Source organism: Anastrepha obliqua, chromosome 5 (assembly GCF_027943255.1).
Source record: "Anastrepha obliqua isolate idAnaObli1 chromosome 5, idAnaObli1_1.0, whole genome shotgun sequence".
In the NCBI taxonomy this organism is placed as follows: domain Eukaryota; kingdom Metazoa; phylum Arthropoda; class Insecta; order Diptera; family Tephritidae; genus Anastrepha; species Anastrepha obliqua.
The window spans coordinates 6308854-6333548 of record NC_072896.1 but is presented as its reverse complement, the minus strand read 5'-3'; the positions used below and the strand labels follow the sequence as shown (position 1 = coordinate 6333548).

General features: G+C 39.5%; 1 protein-coding gene across 1 annotated transcript in view; it reads right to left on the bottom strand.

Annotated features, from left to right (window-relative positions):
* Window positions 1–566: 566 nt before the first annotated feature.
* LOC129247321 (serine-rich adhesin for platelets-like) overlaps window positions 567–24695 on the bottom strand; it is a 67695-nt gene continuing 43566 nt past the window's right edge. Inside the window, exons 3-5 of the mRNA XM_054886405.1 lie at window positions 24513–24686; window positions 18324–24448; window positions 567–794 (exon numbers count right to left, since the gene is read on the bottom strand). Coding sequence (XP_054742380.1) covers window positions 567–794; window positions 18324–24448; window positions 24513–24686 — 6527 coding nt within the window. The remainder of the gene's footprint in view (window positions 795–18323; window positions 24449–24512; window positions 24687–24695) is intronic.

Below are 24695 nucleotides of genomic sequence, written 5' to 3'. Positions count from 1 at the left end.
CAAGTATTAATGCTATTTAAACAAATTTTCGTGCCACAGCTGGCAAACAGAAGGCGCTGATATGATAATGGGCGGCTGAAAGAAGGGTGATTGAAATTAATTCTTATGCTTAAATGCGAATGAAAGCAGAAGGAAAGCAGGAAAGCTGGTAAACAAATATTCATTAAAACTAAATGCATAAATAGTAGGTATATATGCACAGTCGTATGTATGTATGGGTATGTGTACAGGCGAGAATGTTGCAAGCCACAAATATGTTGATTAATACCCAGTAATGGTCGGTTTAGGAATGAAAAGCGCCCTCAAATATGTTACATATTTATACATATACATACACACATACACACACACATACATATGCATGTTTACATTATGCCTTGCAATGCTTGCTAGTTTTTATTTTTCTGTCATTTTCTGTGCCAGCCGCAGCTCCACCACCGCCAGCTGCTGACACTATCAGCCTTTTTGCTGTTGCCGCGCAGTGACTTTGACGCGTGCGCAATGCACTTTATTATTCCGGTTTCTTTTTTATTTTGCTGCGATGTGGTTTTTCCTTCGTTTCATTATTAATTTTCATTATCAGATTTTGCTTTTGCTGCTGTTATTGCTGCTGTTGCAGCATTTGTTGCGGGTGTTTTACAGCTGGTTTTTGTGTTTCGTTGTTTGTGGTTTTTACACTTGTCCATTTTCCCCATCGACGCACTTTGTTTATAAACAAATGTGCACGTCAGTTTTTTATTGTTATTGCTTTGTGGTGTTTGCGCATTTTTTAACGGTATGGAGTTGTTATTGAGCTGTTGAAGATTAAGCGAAGTGAAAGGTAACGGTTAAATTAGCCGTCAACTTGTGTGGTTGTACACACATTATCGAATTTTTTTTTGCCAATTAAGTGGTTTTTGCAGGCAAGTGTAAATATTTTTTTTTTTTTTTTGAGTATTTCAGTTTGTTTGGTTGGTGTTCAGAACTTTGGAGCGATGGTTTCAAGATTTGATTTTAATCGTTTTTGCAATGCAGGTAATATATATTAAGCAAATGTAGCGATTCCATACCAAGTGCTCCAAGTATTTTGGACATTGCTGTCAGTTATTCAAAAAATTTATTTATTTATAGGCTAAAGTATAATAAGAAGCAAACTGAAAAAGTTTTGAAATAAATTTAAAAGAAGAATATCGTGCATCTGCTTACTGATGTACGTAGCGACACAAGGCGAATCTATTAAAGGTGGTGTTGGTAAATCAGCTGATTTGCTTTCTTCTTTCGCCGTATCCATATGGCTTTCAGCCAAAGCGAATTGAATATCTATGGTGACGCCATTAAAAAGCAGTTACTTTATTTTTCGCGAGTTTTACAGGTTTTTGTGAAAATTCAGAATGGCTTGGTAGTTTTGTGATTTGTAAGATTTGAACTAATCAAACTAATCAAAACGCAGTGCTGTGTGTTAAACTGTCAAAGCACAAATTAATATAAAGACTCCAAACGTAACTCGTTTACATTTCTAAGCGGAAAACACCGTAGCAAGAATGTATCACACACATACATGAGTATAATTTCTTATATTTGGTTGTTTCCATTGCTTTCACCTACTCTTCTTCTTCTCAAACAAGTATAACCCCTTCCTTTTGCAAGGCGCAATCCTTCTTAGCTGTCAGCCCAGAATAAAACAAGGCGAATTCATTCTTTGTTTTCCACTTTGACAATCAAAGGTTTGTCTAGTGCGAGCACCTTTAATAAATGCACCTTAGTAGCGATACTTCGACCGATTTTCAAACGGGCCTAATATTCGCGTATGGAAGCGCTTTTTTCGCTCCGATTTGATTAATGTAGCTGAACATGAGAATAAATCGAAAAGTTATGGGAAGCCCATTATCATAGTCATAGAATATTCTCAGCTATTAATGAAAACGAATAATAATGAGAAAAAAAAAATAAGAAAAAATAAAGAGGGTGTTTTTCAAACATTCAAAAAAAAAGTTTCCAAAAATTTTGAACAAAATAAAATTGTTTATGGAGTACAATAAAGTGAACTTACGTGCGTTTGGGCGCCTGAAAGTGAGCAGCAATTTCTAGTTATATTATATCGAATTTACTCTGTTTTTAATGGAGTTGGGTTAAATGTACAAAAATATCAAAAATGTCCCATAATAACAAAAAAAAAAATTGTAAATATGTTAAAAAGAACTGAAGATATTTCACTTTAAAAAACTTTATACCAAAATTTTCAATGTTTAATAAATGTCAAAACTATTAATTTTTTTAAACTGTTTTCTGTTTACTTTCTCTCACTTAAAAAATCAAAGACAATGTCATTCTTGAATCACTTTGTATGGAATCGCACAGTGTTGACAGCTCTTATAAAGACATTTAAAAAACTAACGTCAAAATAAATATGTATGTTTTTCAAAACCCATGGGTCTTACTACCTGCAGTCTATTCTTGTACTGGCCGCTGGATACTGCCTATTAGGAATCCGTGCGGATTCGAAAATAAGTTTGAGTCTCTTTTGCAATAGCTCTGATGATAATAGACAATATGATAATATTAATAGACAACGATGATAATATTAAATAATCAATCACCAGTCTTGCTCGTGCAAGAACTTAAACAACTTAGTTAGGCTTAGGCAACTTAGCTCTCATTTTCTACTCCTAAGCAAATTTTTCTCATTTAGAATGAATGCAGTGAAACAATTTATCTCCAAAAAATATATTCAGTCGAGATCTCGACTTTTTGACGAGAATAAGACTAAACCTGTCTTCCGTGCAATTGCCGATATCGCAGCTTTATCATCAATGAAGCGCTTGTAAGATATCTTCGCCTACTTCATGGCAGCAAAGCGAATTGGTCTGGTGATCAACGACAACGACAAAACGAATTTGCTACCTGGCCTACGCTATAGCAGCGTACGGCAGAGCAGAGGCAGACGTCATCAGTAGATCGATCAAGGGCAAGTACTACATTCGAGCGCTGATGGAAAATTTAAGCTCAGGATATTCAACGCATGCGTCAAGTCGACGCTGCTATATGGAAATTAAATGTGGCTTGTATCAAAAATGATCACACAGAAACTTCAGTGCTTCACCAACAAATGCTTGAGGATATTATAATATGCAGAATATTCTGGTCCAACGTAATAAGTAACGGTGAACTCTGGAGTCAAACGAACGAGGAACTCATCTTACGCCGACTAGCATGCAGGAAATGGAGTTGAATAGGTTACGCTCTTAGAAAACCACGCCATACCATCAAAAGAATGACTCTAGATTGGTAATCTCAGAGAGGCAGTAGCTGCGGCCGGCCAAAGTACACCTGGAAAAGATCTATTCTGCATTACTTGTCTTCCATAAACGAAAGCTGTTGCAATGCTAAAACGATAGCATCTAACTGCATACGTTAGAGAAGCCTTGTAGAGGACCTATGCTTTTCAAAGGAGTAAGCAGGAGAAAAAAAATTCTTAGGCAAAAACTTTCATTAATTTTTTTTATATTTCTTAAGGGGCCCGGTGGTTTAGAAATTTCAAAAAAAAATCGACTGGAAAGTATAGTATCTTAGAAACTCCCAATATTATAGCTTGTACAGCCCATTAACTAGGTAGAGAGCGGTTCGCGCGCTCCTGTACCTCAAACTTCAAACTTATTTATCTCGAAATGACTTTTTCGGCACGTCGAGAATGAAAAATAAAATTCAACCGAATCACTTGAAATTTGAATATGTTGTTCACAACATGTATGTCTATCGTCGGAACTAGAATCATAATTTTATTTAAGTAATTTCCTATTTCTTATATTAAAAAACTTTTAGTTTCTATGATGTTATGATTTTTTTTTCAAAAGCACGCCATTTTTTCAATTTTTAATTTTTTAGATTTGTTCTAGTTTCGAACATAAGTGCACTTTTTCTCATTAAGAATCTTCTTGTATTTTGGGACTCAGATGAGTAGAAGTCTCGAAATCACCTATGCCGTCCGGGTACGATTTTTCGAGAGGGTCATCTTCAGCGACATTTTTATAATAATAAATATTGCTTAAACAAAAATTATGCTCAATAGATTTAGTAATAAATAAAGAAAGTTAAAATAACGTTTTTTGAATTTTTAAACGTTTTTTTTTTTTTTTTTTTTTTTTGTTTTTTTTTTTTATCGTGAAAATAGGTGAAATTTCCGTGCTCTAGACTACTGGATCCCCTTAAAGGCGACTAAATCATTTTAGCTTTAATATTTTTTTCTTATTGGAATTTCTATGCTAAATGAGTTCGCTGCATTTAAATCAGTAAAGCCATTTTTATGCTGACGATGGAGCTTTCTAAAAAATACAAAAAATAATTTTGAAAAAGTTTGTTACGATTTTAATTTAAAGCTGCAATAACTTACAGCAGTAGATGAGTTTCTGCGCGCTGCTAATTAAAATAAATAGCATAACTTTTACTTAAGTATATATTACAAAAATTTTTCTACGGTTGTTTCATGTACTTTCTTTCCAAAACAAATAAAAGTTCCAAAAGTGAAAAATCTGCACCTGGTAAAAGTCACCAAAACTACGACTTTCTTAATGGGGAAGTTATAAAAAAACTTGATTCAATCACAGCAACAGTAGCAGCAGCAACAAAAGGCTAACCATAAGGTGTGTCTGTGTATGTGCGTATAAGCATTGCAAGCGACAAATAAGGCTCATCAAAGCTCATGAATACGACTACTAATTTATGTATGTATGCGAGAGTATAAAGTTAGGCGTTTGATAGTTGACTTCCTTATTAGCGCACACTCCGAAAGCAAATAAAAAAAATAAATTAAATAACCAAGAAAACATGGAAAATGTAGAGAAGTGAATAGCGAATGTATTGTAGCTGCTGGACAGAAAACGGAATGGAAAATCGCCACGGCACCAGATGCGGAGCTGATGACGGCCGGTAGTTGTGCAGCAAATTGACTGCTGCCTTGCGAATTGTTAGGCATTGAGTAGTTGAAAGCACCGGGAGTTGCTGCATAAAAATGCGCACACAAGACTTACAAAATGTGTGCAAACTTTTTAATTGACACTTTATGGACGCTGAGCATGTTTATGGCACGTCGCGGCATGGCCAGGTATTTCTTACAGCAAAGTAACATTTTCCACTTATACGTTTGTCACCCATAAAGCAGATGACTCAAACGAGTTGCTTTTTCAATTTTTTTTTATTTTATTTTATTGAATAAGCGAAAATTTCGAAAAGTACTAAGTATGTGAATGAGCGGAAATTACTGACTAGTGAAAGTTATGCTGGTGGAGAGAAGTAATATATTTTAGTACGCACAAGAGACGTAAAATAGAAACTTTGCAAAAAATGCTGGGTTAGTTTGCTGCAAACAATGTGCGAAAATAACACGAAGCTAACGTAAGAATTAATTAACTGAACTTTTATTAAGCAGAAAATGTTTACATGCTTTCGTGTTTTCTTTTTTTTTGGCACTTAATTAGCAAGCAATCAATGGTAATTAGCTAAAGTTACTGAGCTATAATTTAGTGCATCGAATTAAAGTAGTCGCTTGACGAGTTTCAGCTAACAGTAAATGAGTTTTGAAGTTTGGGATTAAGATTAGAACGTTCACTTTTACTTTTTTAGTAACTTTAAGTAATTTTCGACTTACTGTGGAAATAAGGGATCTTCTAAAATGTCTGAGATGTTTACACTGGTTTTAGGAGAGATCAAGTCAAGTTCCCCACGCGTCAGCACAATGCGCTAGTAGCCTGAGTGTGTCAAATAGTAGACAACCGCTTCAATCTAACGTAACGTAACCTAACTTAATGAGTAAACTGGCAAAAATGTTTTCTACAAAGACGCAACAATCACCAACGGAGATTGCAAAAGTTCCTTCCCGAGCCAATCGAACTACAAGTTTTTTCAAAGGCGATTGACTTTAGCGCTTCTTCGACTTACTCTTCACATTAGAAAAAGTTATTCTTACTACTGCTGAAGTGCCAAGCCGCTGTTGACATTCTTGGCCTAAGTACCCCAAAGATAATCGATTTACCAGGTTTGGCCAACCGAAACAAAATTGTGAGGAGAACTTCGGCTGCCACGTCACGGGGGATTCGGCATTTAAATTCTACACGATCATTTCTCATATATTCACATACTCCTCTAAGCAGTCGTTGTTCAGATAGCAACAAAGTGACATTGTGCTAATTTTTTTAAAGTTTTTTCGTAATCGAACCAATTCATTACCCCGGCTACGTCAGTCCATCAGCTGATTCTGTCAAATTTGCTTAGAGCCGTCTAACGGTCTGATATTGACCAGACCTCTAACATTTGTTAAACATGTTTTATCCCTAAAATTTAGCAGCTACATTTCGATGAAAATGTAAAACGCCAGCAAAAGTGAAATGACTAACATGAATGCTAATGCCATTAAGCGGAATTACTTGCTTTTCTGTTTCTTGATTTTTTTCTAATTTAGTATTTTCAAATTCTTGAAACGCTGCGAAGCTGGTGTTAAAATTTGCATTAACAATTTCTTAGCATGCAGAAATCAACATTGCACGGGAAAGATCGACTCCTCGATCAATATTCATTTACAATATTTAGCCAAAAGGAATATTAATAAATGAGCAGCTTCAAAAAAATCCTCATTACTAATTGCCAAGGTTGCCATCAAACGCGTAGTTTGATTATCGTAATCTGGTTGCGATAATCCTTCAAAAGGGTCATAATATAAGACTCTCCTATATACAAATTTATACAAACACTCATAGTGCATACATACATGCATACATATTTATGCTTTTGTATCTTAGCTCGCCTTCAGAGCTGCACAATGTTATTACTATGGCCAAAGGCATTGTCATGGGCAACCGAAAGTAATTTACTGTCTTGCGACGCATTAGAAGCGCACAACGTAGAAGTTAGCCAACGAAAGAAGAAAAAAAAGCAAATAAAGATTAATGCAATCACTGCCAAGAAGAAGCTGTGTGGAAAATAAGCGAAAAAGCATAACGAATTCATACTTTTTATATATACAAATACACACATAAGATATAAGAATAAGGGTTCCGGTGTATGTATGAGTGACTAGAATTTTTCATGTGCATATGTATGTGTGAAGTGTCACACACACACTTACTCATTTAGGTATGCAAGTAAAGCATGTCGCCACTTACATGATAACGTCATCTATTTTCACGGTCAGACGCCGAAAGCGTCTTAAAAGTGGCCACCGACGCTCTAATATGACTGCTACACATATACAGTCATAGAGAGTTGCACTCTGCTTACTCATTAGCCTGCAGGGCTCTGCAATGGATCAGATGCTTTAAAGACCAGTCTCTGGAACTAAGTACTTCATTTTGGGTACATTCCAGACAGACTAGGTATAACTTTTAAGAGGACAATACAACACTTTTCGAGATGAAGCAAATATTCAACAACCATTTCATACAAATTTCATCAAGTCTTAGCTAAGACAACAATCACAACAATTATTTCTACTTCTCAAATATAGTTGTTGTTCAAAATCCCTTGCGCTACACTTCGTTCTCATTCTGTTGTTATATGACTACTCATCTATTAGAGACTGCCTATGTTCTTTCTAAAGCAGCATCTCTAGCCGACAGCACTCACATACTCGTATTTACATGGCAACACAGAAAGGTCAAATTACTTATATACTTCCAACTAAGTAACCGTCTTAGCAAGTGCATTAAAGTCGCTAATGCGCTTTTAGTAAGGTCCTATGAAAAAATCAAAAACAAAAAAAAAAAAATCCAACAAAAACTAATTCAGTATCAAAACAACATCACCGACAATGCCAAGTGGTGCAGCGACAACTCAAGTACAGACTTGCACGTACTCGCACGAGACCTACTCGTTTGACGAAGAAGACGAATAATAAAAGGGTTAGCTGCCGGGCTGACGATGATGATGGCATTGCTGCTGTACTTGGAGATGCAATGACGATAGTGACGACGTTGACACTATTTTATGCGCACTGTTGTTGCCGCCACGTTGAAATTATTATGAGTTAGATTTTATGAGCTGCATTCTTATTACTTTTGGACACTCCACACAGTACGTCTGTGTGTGTAATTTTATTTTATATTATTACTTTATAGTGGTAGAAAATTACTGTGGAGAATGTCGCGCTACAGAAACACAAACAGTGCATGACAACGCAATTAAATGGGGTAAGTAGAAGGGGATAGGCAAATGGATTGAGCGACTGCTATTAAAAATAGAATAGAAAATTAATTTTTGTAGAAGTGTTTGAAATCGGGTTCAAGCTTAAGTGCAGCGGAATTAAATAAGTTCTGCTCAAAGTGTGTTTATGTATGTATAATGAATAGGTGCGTTGGTAGGTGCTGCACTTATTTTTAATGGAAAACGGCTGTCGCTTTTAAGTGGTTGGCTATTTACAATGCGAACGCATTCAAATTTATGCAAGGTCTTGATTTTTCTGCGAAGCCTTTATGTGTGAAATATTCCAGGCAACAAGCATTGAAGACAACTCAAGGGATTTGTTGGCTACGCTAAAATGTGAAATAATAGAAGATGGCACGGTGTCTGCCAACAAAGAAAATTTCTTGAATGAAACAAATGTTTTGCTTCTGAGGAGATCCATGTGAAAAAAGGCATCCATTCAAGAACATTTTTTCGGCGCTGCGAATAATGTTAGTTTATTTAGTCAGTTTCCATATAAAGGGTGATTTTTTAGCAGTTATCGCTATCGTGAAATGATATCCAACTTTTTTTTGCCCAAAATGCAAGAGCTTGACTTGCATGACATGTGGTTTCAGCAAGACGGTGCCACATGCCACACAGCACGCGTAACAATGGACGGCGAACATTTTACTTCACGTTCGGGATCTGTCAATTGGTCACCCAGATCGTGCGATATAACGCCTTTAGATTATTTTTTGTGGGGCTATGTTAAAGATCATGTTTATTCAGACAAGCCTGCTTCAATTAACACATTGGACGACAACATTAAAGTATTTATATGTGAGATACCGGCCGAAACATTGGAAAGAGTATGCCAAAATTGGACTAAGCGGATGGACCATTTGAAGCGCAGTCGCGGTGAACATTTGCATGAAATAATCTTTAATCATTAAATTATACGGACTGTACTATCGATTTAATTAAAAATTTCATGAATTTGTCTGAATTTTAGGTGTGTTTTTTTGAAAAACTTTCCTATAGCTCCTAAAAAATCACCCATGTAAATCAACTTTACCACTTGAAATTTTGACCAGTATTCGGGAGATATGCATACATTTTTTTTCTAATAGTGATCGCCCTCGGCAGGCAATGGCAAACTGTCCAGTGTATTTCTGTCATGAAAACAGTTGCCATAAAAGGGCCATTTATATAAATCTTATATATATGTATATATATTTATGTTATTGATATAATAAATATTCATTTAAAAGAGTATAAACCCGTCTGTGAAAGCTCTTGTAATGACTATAGAAAATCTAATAAATAAATCCTAATCTGATAAGAATTCGGTCAAATATTAATCGATATATTAAATTAAAGTTCACTTAACCCACTTTCCACTTTCCCTCTTGCTTTACGAGAATAAAAATTAATTCACTTTTGCTGGTATTAAAGCTGTCAGAAAAACATCACTGCTTACAAATTGCAACACTTTGTGGCTTAAAACCCTGCAAACAATTTGTTGTCTCTTAAGTGTTTTCGCATGAATTGGCGGCATAGCCCACAAGACATAGCGTCGCCAGTGCGGCAAATAAAAGCACAAAACCAATAAAATTAAATATTTATTTATATGTGAGTGAGGTACACTCATACATACATACTAACAAGTTTGCATGGCATACGAGTTAGATAGAAGCCCACAGAAATTTATCTAAACCAGATGAGCAAAAGAAAAGATGTGTGTAGAGGCCTTGCAGGACGAAAAAAGCAACGAAAAAGTTCACATGGCTACAGTAACAACATTTGCTAGGACTTTACATAAATACGTACTTATTACAAGCATGTTGCCAAAGAATAGGCAATGTCAAGAAAAAAAATTTAAAAGAAAAAATTAACTAGAAAAAAAATCAGTACATTACGAAAATGTACTGAAAATAATAAATAAATAATAAATAAAACGCCTAAATAATAAAGAATTATAGTATTAATTTTTTTCAAGAGTGGTGGAACCGAAAAAATTGAAGAATATTTTAAAGCGCCGAACAACTGCTGTTCTGAACATTATAAAAAACTGCAAAGGCCGAATATTTTAGCAAAGCTCTTAATAGGGCTAATAAATAATTCTAATTAGATATGGTCAGAGTCATGAAATTCGCGAAAAAATAGCTGAAAAACCTGCTCTGGAAAATTGTTTCGATTGACAGAGAAATTTATAAGGAATTGCAGCTTTCAAAGGGAAGGTTGTTACAATGAGAATACTAAGGCAAAAGCAGTGAAGTGATGATCAAAGATAGGTAACAACAAACCTTAAATGTTTAAAATAGTGTCAAATGCCTCAGAAATCCCTTTAATGTTATCAGCTCGCAGAAGAAAATGCTGGCCAAAATGTGAGATCACAAACGAGGTAGCTGGTTCTACGTACCGGAATGGCTGGACTAACATCTACCACCTCAGTAAACTAGCCATGCCTAGTGCGTTGAATTTCACCCCGCGTTCATTGTTTATAACAAACGAGTATGAGGGTAAATTTCTGTAGACAAAGTTTGGTGGATTAATTTTAAGCAAAAAAGTTCGCTCGCATTTTCTTTATTTCCAAGGCAACGAAAATTTAGAGTTAACTATAAAATCTTGCATTCATTCTGACCAGCACTTGACGAGCGAAAATTTTCTGAACCTAAAGAAAAAATATACGACTTTGACACTACACATCACGAGAATACTAACGGCGCTCGTGGCTTACACTCTGCGACAAAACGATAGCACATCAACATTTTGACCAGTTTTGACTATTTTTCTTTTTTCTCTTTGAATTTTTATTAATTTTTATAAAAGTCTAGCATATAAATCCAATTTTGAACTTTATTATAAAACATTCGAAAATTTCCACAAATTTTTTATCTCAATACGACAGTTTTTAATTATAATTCATCGAAAGCTTTTTGGCACGCAGTTCTGTAGCTTATCAAATTTTAGTATAATAAAGCATAAGTTAGAATTTGCTAAAAATTTTCGCTAATTTTTTTGTAATTTTTTCCTTGACGGTGTTGAGCGTTTTCTTCACATCAAAACAAAAAAAAAAACAAAAAAAAAAAACAAAAAAAAAAAAAACAAAAAAAGAAAAAAAAGAAAAACAACAACAATTCATCCATTATCTTCTCCTCTAATCAATTTCTTTTTGCTTATTTATTTGATATGAAAACTTATTTTTCGTTGCAGATTAATCGGCTTATGTTTTGAGGGATGTGGAGGAGAAATCTGCAAAGAACTCTGGCGCACAATACATTTCGGTCAGCTAGCAGCAATGCGGCTTAACGTAGCGCAATTCAAGCAGTATTTATTGCCGAGCGCTGTCATAGTAGAAGTGCGGGGTGGAGAAAGGGGGAGACTGTCTCCTTTGAAAGCCTACACTTACTGTATGAAATATGGGAAATTGATTTTCTTTGCCGTCTTTTGTATTAGAAATGAAAGGAAGTTTAATTCAAAACAAACAGTCAATCTATGATAAAGGGAATATTTTATGTTCCACTTCGTTGCTGATAGCGGATAAAAGAGAGACAATTAATTTGATATATATTAACATAAAAACAAAAAAAAAACATCAGAAATTTGTGCTAATCAGCAGAAAATGGAAAGGAGTAGTAAAAAAACTGATGATTCTACTGCCAAAACTGCCAAAGTTAATTTCTGCTGAAACCCCATGCCCCACTGCGATGCTTTGGAAAGTCGCTACTCCATATAATAGTTTTTCTGCGTGACTCTTTTGAACAGTATACAAGAGTCAGTCAGGAAGATCAATGTATGATACTGCAGCCGGGTAGATTACAGTTGAAGGAATAGAGACACAGGATACAGGGTTGCCAATATTCGACGGACCCATCTGGCAACCCTATATCTTTTGACAGAGACGTCAGATCGCTTAATGACATATCGCGTTGGAAGCGTCAGTCCAAGCAGATTTTTACCATGGAACAGTACACGCCACGCGAGCGCTCCCAAATTGTTGAAATTTACATTCAACAAAAGAAGCCAATTGTGAAAACTCAACGTGCGTATAAAAAATTCAATAATGTGAAAAGTGCGCCTTCTAAGAACACCATTAAACGTTTGTACGAAAGGTTTTCGACTGGTGATGCTCTTTCTAATCCAAAGAGGCCAAATCAAAACCGACCAAGGCGTCGCCAAGGACATCCCAAAATTGCCGTTCTCAGCAGTTGGGTATTGCTCGGACCACTTTCCAACGAATTATCCGCATAGATTTGCATTTATTCCCGTATAAGATTCAATTGACGCAAAGATTGTTGCCTGCGGACAAGCCTCGTCGATTGGAATGGGCCCAAAGAGTCATCGAAATCCGTTGGGTCCGTCGAATATGGACAACCCTGTAGATACAGTATGCATGGTAAGACTGAAAAATTGGTTTGAGGTCACTTTTCCGCGAAACTTTTGGATTCATTGATGAATCTTAAGAGGTCCGGAAGAGAAAGAGTGTGAACTTTCTCCATATTCAGTACATCGCACCCTAATAGCCTAAGTCTGATTCTAGAAAAAGGCCGGACAGTGACAGAAAAAATGCCTGCAGTGTCCTCATTCTCACGGCAGGATATGTTGACAACAGCCATATGCTGACCACAGGCGTTGTGCGCAGTGATTAAATCCACCCGTACTCGCAGGTCCTTCTTACTAAGTTTTAGGAGAAAGGTCGCTAGTTTCTTGTTTGGTTCTTTCGCAAAGCACTTGGCTACTCTGCATGAGTCCAACTCAGACTAACGGCTTCTATGGGTAGTCCTCATAAAGTCGTCAATCCATAGTTGAATCGATGAAATGACTTAGATTCTAATGGTATGCTTGCAGAGACTTCATTAGCCAGTTTATCAGCCAACTCGTTCTTTGTTATACCACAATGTCCAGGCACCCAAGTAAGACAAACTTGGTTGTTTTTGCAAAACTGGTCATTTTTGTCTTACATTCACCGACTAATTTCGAAGAGCAGCGTGAATTAGCATGGGCTTTTGGTGCAGCTTGACTGCTATTACAAATGCCAATACTACTACCCCGCCACTTTTTCTCAATTAGCCAGTTTGCTACATTCAAGAAGGCACAGACTTCCGTTAAGAACACCGTACCCATCTGTACTATAGCGTAGAAGTACTTAGTGTCTGCGTCGAAGTACCATCCAGTTCCGCTATCATCACTGGCTGTGGATCTGTAGATGGAGAAAGTGTGCTGAAGTTCCGTTAATGGGTTCTTTGTTCTTAACCATTGATTTCTGTCTGGGAGCAAAACATCACACTTTCTACCGTAGTTAACGTGAGACAGCCGATTGTTCGCTGGCATCGAGAACAGTGCGCACCGCTCCGACTACTGGTGGCATATCTGACAGTGGCGTGTGCTTTTCTTCGTCTTCCCAAACTCCGTTTAGCTTGATCCTGTACGCCGCCTTCCTCGCTTCCTCTCGAATTTGAAGATATAGAGGTTGCATCTTCAGGATACCCAAGCACACACTTCTCTGTAGTCTAGCTAGGGATTTTACTCTGGAACTAACCATAGTAGCTGTCCACCAGACTACAGCGGCTTAATAAGGTGATGTTCAGTCAGTGTACTATCGGCGGTCTTAGATCTCAAGTCTTGCTAAAGGTTCTCTCACACTACCAGAAAACTTTTAGTGTTCGAGAGACCTTCTGCTCGACGTGCGTCTCTGTATGAACGCGGTCTTACAAAAGCTCATTAAGTGCTTCCAAACAAATTTACTTTTTGGCAGCTCATTTCCAGTGCTGCCAGAATTTCTTTATTTATACCAATGGCTTCACCATTTACCGCTTGCTAACGCTTGGCGAATTGGAGAGGCCTTACATACATCATCGCTTGCTGAGCAAAAAATTCTATGAACGTGAAAATAAAATCTGTATAGAACTGTAGACCATAAAAACCGCAACAAATCTCGAAAAACATAACAAGATAAATGTAATAAGAGTACAAGCGAAATAAGAAGGTGAAATAACTTTCCAAGCTAAAGCAAACAAACCCAGTAGTTTACATGATTCCAATCACAAGAGGGCAAGCATATGCCTGTTACTTAAGGTTATTTGTAATTGTAAATATGTATATGTATGTGTGCGCAAATTCACATTACGTTGGCAAAATCTATTCCAGTACCACAAACAACGAGCTGAGCTCAAAATAAGGGAAGCCAAGCAAAACAAAAAAACAAAAAAAAAACACAAATGAAAAATAAAAACCAAAAAATGCACACCAATGCACTGGCCAAATGATGATGAGCATTAGATTGGTGGCACGTCAGCAAGCTGGTGCACAGACTATTTGGTTTGCTGCCAATCGGCATATTAGACTTTCATGTATTTATACCCGCATACACATACATACACACATACATATGTATGCCTATATGAGCAGTCAGTTAATCCAGTGACACTCATAACCGACACATAACATTGACATGCACAAGCATTGTAAACATATCAGCCACAGTGGCGAAACGAGATGGATGAACACCCTTGTGCCACTTATTTGACAGTGAATCCACCCTTTTGCGGCCAAGTGTTTAAGCGTTCGTAAAATCATCGATTAGGGCGGCTGAAATGGAGGTGACGCAGGGTGGCGCATGTTTACAAAGTTGTTTTGGGTTGTTGTTTGCTTATTGTTGAGATAATTATTACTAACCACTTGACACACAACTGTGACAAGGCGGAAAAAATGTGATTGAGTTAAATGATTTGAAAGGGAGGGGAGGATGGGGCAATAGGCAATGTTGTAAATTTTTGCATTTAGAAGATGGATGGAAAGAGCGCTAAAAGGGTGTTGGGCGACGAGCAAAAAAAAGGAATTTTCTGTCGACTGCGATAATGAATGTAGAAAACAGATTGAATTTGTTTTTTTTTTTTTGTTTTTGCACACATACATATAAATTTTTCTTGACTAGCTTTAACTGAAAGTTTGAAGTTATTAAAATATTTTTCTTTTTTGCTGAAAATTACGTTTGCCATCTGATTTAAAGCGTGTCAAAATAGTTATTGGTGTAGTAAAATAAGCTGATATGAGTGGAGTGGTTCTTATTGAAATTTTGACGAGTTCAGAATGATGTCTTAATTTCCTATCTTTCGAACTATTTTTTCTTCCCAATAAGAATTTTGTTTAATCACCAAGTGTTTGGCATCACGCCTAATTTCGTTCCCCTGTTGTAATTTTTTTTCGCACCAACAAAAAGTAATTTCATTATCTTATTTGTGCTCCATTTATGTACGCTTTTCACATTCTCAAAATTTATATTTTTTCAAAATTTTATTATTTTCGAAGATGAAGAAACTTTCTTAAAACCCACTTAATTGTCAATAAAATTTAATTTATGGAATTGAACTGCATAATGATCAGTAAAATTTCAATATGCTACATGTAAAAGTAAGGTGTTGGTCCACATACTTTTGTTTACCATAACTAAAAAAGGCATACGAACTGAAAATAGCATTAATAAGCAGTACGAAAAGATCTCAAATGCATCATAAATTGACCGGATGACCGGAGTGCTGACCGTTATAAAAAAAAATGTGTTCTACCATTTGGTGGCTCATGCACGGAGATTCAAAGCTACGTACTTCCAATTGGTAGTCACACACCAATCCCTTCGGCTACGGCGGCTCCACGACCGGATACACCTACTGAAAAAGTGAGGTTAAGTTACTAACATTCCTTTACAACCCGCGATAAAATATAGCATCTCAACATTTTGACAAGCCTTGACTTTTTTTTTAATTTTTGTTATTTGATAAAATTTTTGTATAAAAATATAGGTCATACTACTTAAGTTTCAAACTTTGTACAGAATTTATAAAACCTCAACCAATTTTCCTTAAAATTTTAAAACTTTTAATCTGAATTAAAAAAAATAAAATTGGGTACGCAATTCTGTTGCCCATTAGATTTTTGTATAACGAGGAGCAAGTTTGAACTGGCCCAAAATTCTGGTTGATTTTTTATCATTTCAATTTTGATGATGTTGTCCATTTTCTTTATGTAAAGAAAAAATCCCGTGGTTTTGTTATATGGAGCAGTAAGGAGAGTATGGAGACAAGGAAAAAAATTATAAAAATCAACGGGATTTTCTAACAACTTCAAACTTGCACTTCATTACACTAAAATTTAATGGGCTATGCTGCGTACTTAATTTTTTTTTTATTCAAAAATGTTAAATTTGGGCGTGTAAGGTTTTTTGTTAGACAGTGTGCCGCACTTTTATAAAAAAATAATGAACATAAAAAAAAACAAATAGTGAAAACTGATCAAAATATTGAGGTACTATAATTTTTTGGGGTAAGACCAAAATGGTAAAACAAATTAGATTGTGTACTCTCTCTTAAGCGGATATCGAAGGAGCTGAAAAATTTGTTCGTGTGAATGACCAATTTTCGAAGAAAATCATCTTCAGTGATGAGGCACATTTTCACCTCAGTGGATTCGTCAATAAGCAGAATTGCCGCATTTGGACGAATGATAATTCAAGAGTGATTGCCGAAAAACCAATTCTCCCACACGGAGGGCGACTGTTTGGTGCGGTTTATGGGCCGGCGGCATCATTGGGCCGTATTTTTTCCAAAATGAGGCCGGTCAGCCAGTTACTGTGAATAGTGTTCGCTATCGTGAGATGATAACGAACTTTATATGGCCCGAATTGGAAGATATGGATGTGGACGATATGTGGTTTCAACAGGACGGTGCCACTTGTCACACAGCTAACGAAACAATGGCACTTTTGCGCGAAAAATTTGATGGCCAAATAATCTCACGCCGCGGCGATGTCAATTGACCACCAATATCATGTCATTTGACACCGTTGGACTTCTTTCTTTGGGGTTATTTGAAAGAAAAGGTGTACATCGATAAGCCAGCTACAATTCAAAAACTAAAGGATGACATAATTCGGCACATTAACAGCATAGAACCTCAATTTTGCCTCAGCGTCGCGGCGCCCATTTGGCCGATATTTTACTCCATACGTATTTGAGTTATACCGATATTATCATAATAAAGAGAAATGACAATAGTTCTCTAAAAAAAATTGTATTTTATTCAAAATCAACTTAACTTAACCACCTCTTATGTTATGGGTTTAGTGTAATGGGATAGTTATTTACTATTTATTTAGAGAAAAAATGTAAAAAAAAAATCTTAAGGACTTGTTGTATTTACTGAAAAAAGTGTCTGCTTATGGGAGGTGTCAATTTGGAATAGTAAATATTTCAAAAAAAAGTACCTGGGAAAAGTACTTAAATGTTTTTTAATGTTCTAATATTTTCTTTTCAAATATTTATAAGAGAAGCATCCTTGTTCCGTTTTCTCAAATTTCAGTAATACAAAATTAATTGAAACACATAAAAACGTGTAAAAATAACTCAATTTAAAATCATTATTGTAGCTAAGCTTTTTATATACAAATGACGCAGCTTTCTTTGCTCTTGGCGCTGCTTAATTATAAATCAACTAGTACTGGGCAAAAAAAAACACAACAAAAAACAACCAAAAACAAAAAACAACAAAAACTGCGAAAAACACCAACTTTTAGCGACTAAATAAAACCACTAAATATTTGCTATAAAATGAAGAAATTTAATCTAATTTATTTTTGGTTCAGGCCAAAACTATGCACTATGAAAAAAAACAAAATAAAAATTAAATTATTGTTACTTTTTTTACCAATTTTGCCATAAGCGATTTTCTGTTCAGAAATACCCATGGCCTTACCCACAAGTGAGAGTGAAATATACTGCATAATTTAGGCAAATTAGTTAAGCTATGAAATAATTATGTGAAAAAAATTAAGTTTTTAAAAGAAGCAGAAATTATCTGCCAATTATAAAAATGTGGTCGACTAGAGTAAAAGAAACTGGATTGGAAAAACTTTCCAATTTCTTTACTAATTGTATTTCTTGAGTTTTTTATACGTACGCCTGCATGATCAAAGAAAAAGGGATCAAGATAAACTTATTTTATTCCCAATTTTAATATTTACAGCATCACTTTACATTTAATTATCACACGAAGATGTCACTAAAGTAAGTATTTGAAAATAAATTCTGTGTTCACTCTACAGAGCAGCCACGACAGAAATTTGTTGTTCACTCGATCGAGCAGTTCATTCAACTAGGATTTCACTGTCATTATAATAAATAGAATGCAATTCCACTCACCAAAACATTCTTCTGATTCTCCTTGTCCAACAGGAATTCCATGCTTTTGTGCGGACGTCGCACCGATGCAATTTGACTGCCATTCGCGGTTGTTGATTTGATGACAACAGCACCACCCCTACCACCAACATCGTGACCATAAACACGCACATCATCCTCATCCAAATCGTCGTCCAAATCTACATTGCCACCACAAGCCGCGCTCATATTCAACCGCTTTGCAACGCCACCCGCACCGATACCGCCGCCACCAACAACACCGTATTGTTGTTGATGCTGCTGTGGACCGACGATGTCCACCAGCGAACGCGTTTTGCCCGATATAACCGTTTCATGCGTATCCAAATTTGTTTCGATTAAGCCGATTTTGTTGTTATTATTGGTATGTTGCAAATACGCATTCGACATGGTTGTGTAGGTGGGGGCGACAACGCGCGCGTTACTATCGCTGCCATTAGCGCCGACCGTCACACCGGAACCGGTTGTGCCGGTGGTTAACAACATAACTGTTTCGCGTGTAACACCCGGCAAGGAATAAGCGACTTGAGCCGATTGTTGTGCCCGTGAAGGAGTTTCGTATTCCACTATGACGCTCGCTGATTCACTCGAATTATCTGTTTCGCGTAAGTTTTCTTGATTTAGCGTTTGCTGTTGTTGTAGCGCTATTTCCGATACGTTCGAGTCATTCGCGTTAGCGGGCGCGTCGTTGGGCGTTGTTGTGACGGCGTTATCGTTCGCTTGCAAGCCCGCATCTAACTGTTTTTCGATTTCTTCGTCATCGTAGTACGACCGTTCGGCATCGAGGAAATCAGTGTAGAATTGACTACGCGACTTGAAGTTGGTTGCATTTGCCTTGCCATTACCGTCCTTGTGCGCATGTGCCGGTACACCGCCACCGCCCTGTCGCCGGCCACTACCAAAATATTTAGTAATAATCGTTGTGCTGGAGGTGGTGGACGGTATTGTGCCGTAGCGATAGGGCTTCGGCGGTTTGCCGGTAACGAGCGGTTCACCGTTTTTGTCTGTGATGGCACGCATATCACTTTTGTCGCTGCCGCTTCTGTTCGAGTTGATAGCGGAGCTGTTGGTGTTGGTGTTGGTGGCGCTGTTGTTATTATTTGGAGTCGCCGTTTGTTGGCCTTTGGCGCCAATTTGTGCATCAGCTGGACTGAAGTTGGCTGGTAGTGTAGCGGAATTACCGCCATTCGCGGAAACCGTTGCTGATGGTGGTGGTGGTTGTGTACCTGCTGGTGGTATAGGACCTTTTAACGGTATGTAAATATAATCTGCTCCGCTCTGAGCGGAAGTACGTTTAGCTTTATTTGGCGTAGTGGACAACTGTTGTACAGATGCTTGCCGTTGTTGTTGTTGTTGTTTTAGTTGAGGCAATGTTGCTGACTTACCGAAACTTTTACGCATTGTAGATTTATCCGCTGCTGCCGTCATGCCATTCTGATCACTGACCTGCTGTTCATGCTGTTGTTGTTGTTGCTGCTGCTGCTGTTGCAATTGCTTTTTGTTTTTACGCCTCAATGAGAAGCGTAAGCCATGCGCGAAACGCGACAGAAAGCCCTTCGAGCTGGGATGTTTTTCGTCCTTGAACTTCTTATTTAGTAAATCATTGTTATTGTTTGCCGCCGCAGTGCCGCTGCCGCTGCCGCTTTGGCCACCCATACCCACTGTTGCGTTAGACATTCTGTAACGCGTTGTTTGTGCAACACTCAAATTGCCAACACTTTTGGTACGCCTATCGGCCACGCCCTCACTACCCCCTAAAGCACTTTCACACTTATTAACGTTATTTTGATTGTAATATTGCTCACTTTCACGGCGCTCGAAATTGTCGAGCAGTTGCTGAGACGCGTATAAAATATGATGCGCGCGATTTGTGGGCGGCTCACTCAGTATCGGCAGGTGTATGCTGAGCGGACGCGTTTGTTCTTTACCACTGGCGGCGCTATTACTATTGCTGGCGTTATCATTAAAACTAGCACCACTCCAGCTCGCACCGCTAAAACTACTATTCCGATTGGTTTGCGCGTCGTTGTTGATTTCGTTGTTTGCTTCTTCTTCCACGACCGTCGTTTGCTCCGCTTTTATAAAATTAGTTGTTGCATCAATAATCGTCGATTTGTGACTAACATTCACTGTTTCAGCGTCCACTGTTTCGTTGTAGCCAACAGCAGTAGCAGTAGCAGCAACGTCGGCTGGAGCGTTTGAGTCGAGTTTTAATGCTTCTCCCTTTGTTTCAGCGCTGTAGTCAATGACTTTGTGCATTGTTTTTTCCGCACTCTCTGTGTGTTGTGCACTCTCTTCTAGCTGCTCGCGCTCTTGCAAACGTGCGCGTTCTCGCGCGCGCTCTTCGGCGGCTTGGCGCTCTTTGACGATAATCAACGCTCTTACTTTTTCAATAGGCACCGCTCTTATTTGTGCCACACTCTTGCTAGCGTTGCCCACTGTGAGCGCATTCTTAAGTTCAACTGCATAGCGCGCCGCAATCATTTCGTTCACGCGCGTATTCTGTATGACTGTGGCGTCCGCATTGTCCAGCAACTCATCGTCCGTATCTTCCTGTTGCTCGTCTGTCGGCGCATTCGCACTTTGCTGCTGCTGATGTTGATGTTGCTCAGCGTATTCCTCAGAGGATTGCTCCTGCCAAGAGTATTGCGATACGACCGGACAGAAACTGACCTCTTTGCTGAATGAAGTACGCGATCCTGCGGGCAGCAGTATGCCAAGAGGCTTTTGTGCTGTGGCCTGCGGCAGTTGATGCATTGAAGTGTGCGCGCTGGACACGTACATGTCGTCCTCTACTTCATCCGCATGTGGATCGTAGGCATTTAAGTTGGGCGTGCTGGATACCATATTGCGCTGCTTCGTTGTATTCGTTTGGGAGTGGAAACGTCGCTTTGGTATTGAATTCGACTTGTTTAGTTCTGTGTTGCTCAGCTCCTTCGGATCGAAATTGCACTTCTCTAGACTTTGTGTGTAACTGGTGTGCAAATTGGTTGGATCCTGGTCGAAAGTTTTGCTGTGGGCCATAGTTGACGTATTTGTGGTGGTCGTCTCACTTGCGAATAGTTGCGCGTCACTAATTAAACTGTGTGTTGCCTCCGATTTGCGAGCGTGCTTTTGACGCGCGGGCGGTTTGCGTATCGTCAATTGCACATGCTGTGCTGTCGGTCCAACTACCTGCTCGTCGGCGCAACCGACACTACCACCAACACTGTCCAAATCTGAATAACTCGAGTTGGAGTGCTTGCGCTGACGAGGAGGTGCGCGCGGACTGCAGCTTGGACGATCCACGATATCGTCTGTTTTAGGTAAAAGCAATTGCTCTTCGGCGCCGATCGGCTTATCGTTCAAAATCGAAGCATTGCGATCGTATATTTGTGACAGTTCATCGAGCAAGAAATTACCCTTGCAAATTATATTCTCATAGTCAGCGGTGGCCGTGCTCTTGGGCGTGTCCATGTCGTCGCTGCCGGTGTCGCGGTCGCAGTCGCTTGCTACGTAATCGCTACAACGCTTCAAATTGGACTGTTGCTGTATTCCTCCTTCCAGCTGTTTGCCCGAATAATCCAACTGTGTTAAGTCCTGATAGCTGGCATTCATATAGCCCAGCGACTGTGTGACCCAAGACCTGCTACCTTCCCGTTGCGCTCTACTGCCAAACGCCGCCTCGAAGCGCTGCAAATTACGTTCGCGTCGTTCTGACCAACTACAGCTACGTCGTATTTTGAATGATGCTGCGGGGTCGAAGAAGTCCTCGTCCTCTGCTTCGTCTGCACTGGAATTGCTGGGACTAGTCTCGGTCGCAGCGTCCTCTTCAGGTGACGATTTGCTGTGTCTATAACGCGTACTCACACGCTTTTTGCGTCCTAATTTATTCAGTTCACTTGGCACACTCGAAATGCGCCGTCCGCTACTGACGTAACCACTAAAGCCACCAACACTGCTACTTTCAGGCACACCACTACCACCACCACTACCGTTGTTGTAGACGCGCTGTCTTTTCCTAGCCTCAGGTGTAGACTCGTTGTCCGTTTCGTCACTGTGGCTTTCGCGCGCCGATGCTGAGGCCGATGGCGATGTTGTACTAAAGTCTGAATCGTCTAAATTGTGCGTTGGCCTCCTTGTGCTGCCGTCTGACCGTTCGGTATCTATGCGTTCACGTTCTGGTGTTTTCGTTTCACTCCGTAAATGCTCCAGTCCGTGGCCGTTTGCGTCGCTCACGTCGCTGCCGTTGTGTTTCTCAGACAATATGGGAAAATTTGTTTCGATAACAGTATTGCAGGTTATAGTACCTAACGCGTCGCGTATGTCTGGCAAACTGTTTCGTAGACTCGCACAAAAATTCTCGAGAGTCGAACGCTGTTGCGCTGCTAATAGCTCTAACTTGGCGGATGCTGACGTTTGCCGTTGCGTTCGTTCTAATTGTAATTGTAGTTGGTGTTGTTGCAGTTGCAACTGTTTCGGTGTTGGTAGCCATGTGAATGAGGCGGCAGAGGCGCATGTTGATGCCGAGGTGGAGGATCGCGTTGTGCCGCAACTGCTGCCCGACGACGCCGATGACGCTGACGATGAAGAGACATCGGACGCCACAGGCGAAGGCGAGTGGGCTAACGAGCGCCGCTGTTCGAGCAGCAAACAGGCAGTGGCCGCCTCTCGCGTTGGGCTATTTTTAACGCGTTCGTAGCGTGGACACGCCGATACATGGCGCGAACCAAAAGCTTCTGTATCTACATCATGCTCCTCGTCGCATTCCTCTACATGGCCGACATCGCCTTCGCTGTCGTCCATTTCTGCATGCTCCCCTCCTTCTCGGTTGATCGCTGGTGGCAGTGAAGATGTTGGCAGTGGCGGCGGCGTGGTTGGCGCATTCAATGCTGTTTCGTCGTCCGTGGCTACGACGAATGTGGCGTCATTTATTTTTGGCTGACATATATCATGCTCTACGACGTAATGTTTTGTGGACGCGGCATCACCGTGTATGTTGTTGTTATTGCTGTTAATGTGGTTATGGTTGTTGATGATGTTTTTGGAATGTTGTTGCTGTTGGTGTGTTGTTTTTGTCACACTGTCAACGTCCTCAACCGCATGCCTTTCCGACGCGTAGTCGTACTGCTGGAATTCCTCCTCCTCTTCGCAGAATTTCTCGAAATTGTTTGGTATGCTTTTCGATTTGGTGCGCCGCAACGTCGACGGCTCACAGTAGCCCGAGTCTTCGGAGAGGTTTTCCGCCGAACTCTTGCCTGCACGTTGGAAGGCGATGATGCGTCCGGCACGCGTGAACGCCGTGCTACTCGAGTCAGTCAAATCTTCGGCCGATGGTTTGGATGCGGTCAAAATGCTGTTGCCTGAAGAACTATCCGAGCTAGTAGATGACTCCGAATCAGATTTTACCTCGCCCACAGTCGCTTCCATCAAATTTGCTTTATTAGCACCAAAAATCACACGCTGGTCATCATCAAAACTCAATTTGTCCAGATCGAAATATGTCTGATGCAGCCGCCCATCCGACGACTCAAAGCGCTTTAGCAGTGAGCTTTGTGAGCCGCGCCGACTATTACTACCCGAATTGCTGCCGCTATTAGCACCACTACGCACACCGTCCTCACCATTTAAGGCGCCAGTGCTGCGTGCGTCATCGAAACTAAGCAACGAGGGCGATGAGTTACCTAAACTGGACATGCTCGCGTGTTGCTCCTGCAGCTGTAGCTGTCGCTCCAAAGACTCGAACTGTATTAGTGAGGATGAGCGGCTAAGCGAATGGTAAGAAATGCTATCCGAGTCGGAGTATTCATCGAAGCGTCGACTGCCAGTACTATTGCGTTGTGGCAGTACCTGCAGCGATTGCTGGCCCCAACTGTCGCGCGTGCATGCCTCATAGGCAAGAAAGCGTTCTAAGCTATTGCTGTTTGCCTCATTGGTATCGATTGGGCGTTGGGTTCGCCGCAGCAGAACAGTATCATCATTGGTGCCCGACGCGGCTTGCACTTGCGAAGGCTGTTGAGCAGTCGATTGTGCGGCTGAGGATAGTTGACCGCCGATAATGAAATCGTCGCAGCGGCGCGCACGTTTGGCAGGGCAGACGAAATCGCGCTCTGAAATCGAATCGGGATCTGAAAAGAGATGCGAGGTGAATGAGATAAAGTTTGACGTTAAAGAAATAATGCCCACGATTACCTTTGCTAATTTCGACTCTTATGACAGAACCGGTTTCCGATTCCGCGGAACTCCAGAAGTGTTCTCTGCTCTGCTCGTACTGATTCCAACTGTTTTGCGCGTGTTCCTCATCCTCCGACGTCTCTTCGAGTATTGGCTCGAGCATTTGCCGCGAATTGGACAAGTAAATGGCATCTGCAAACG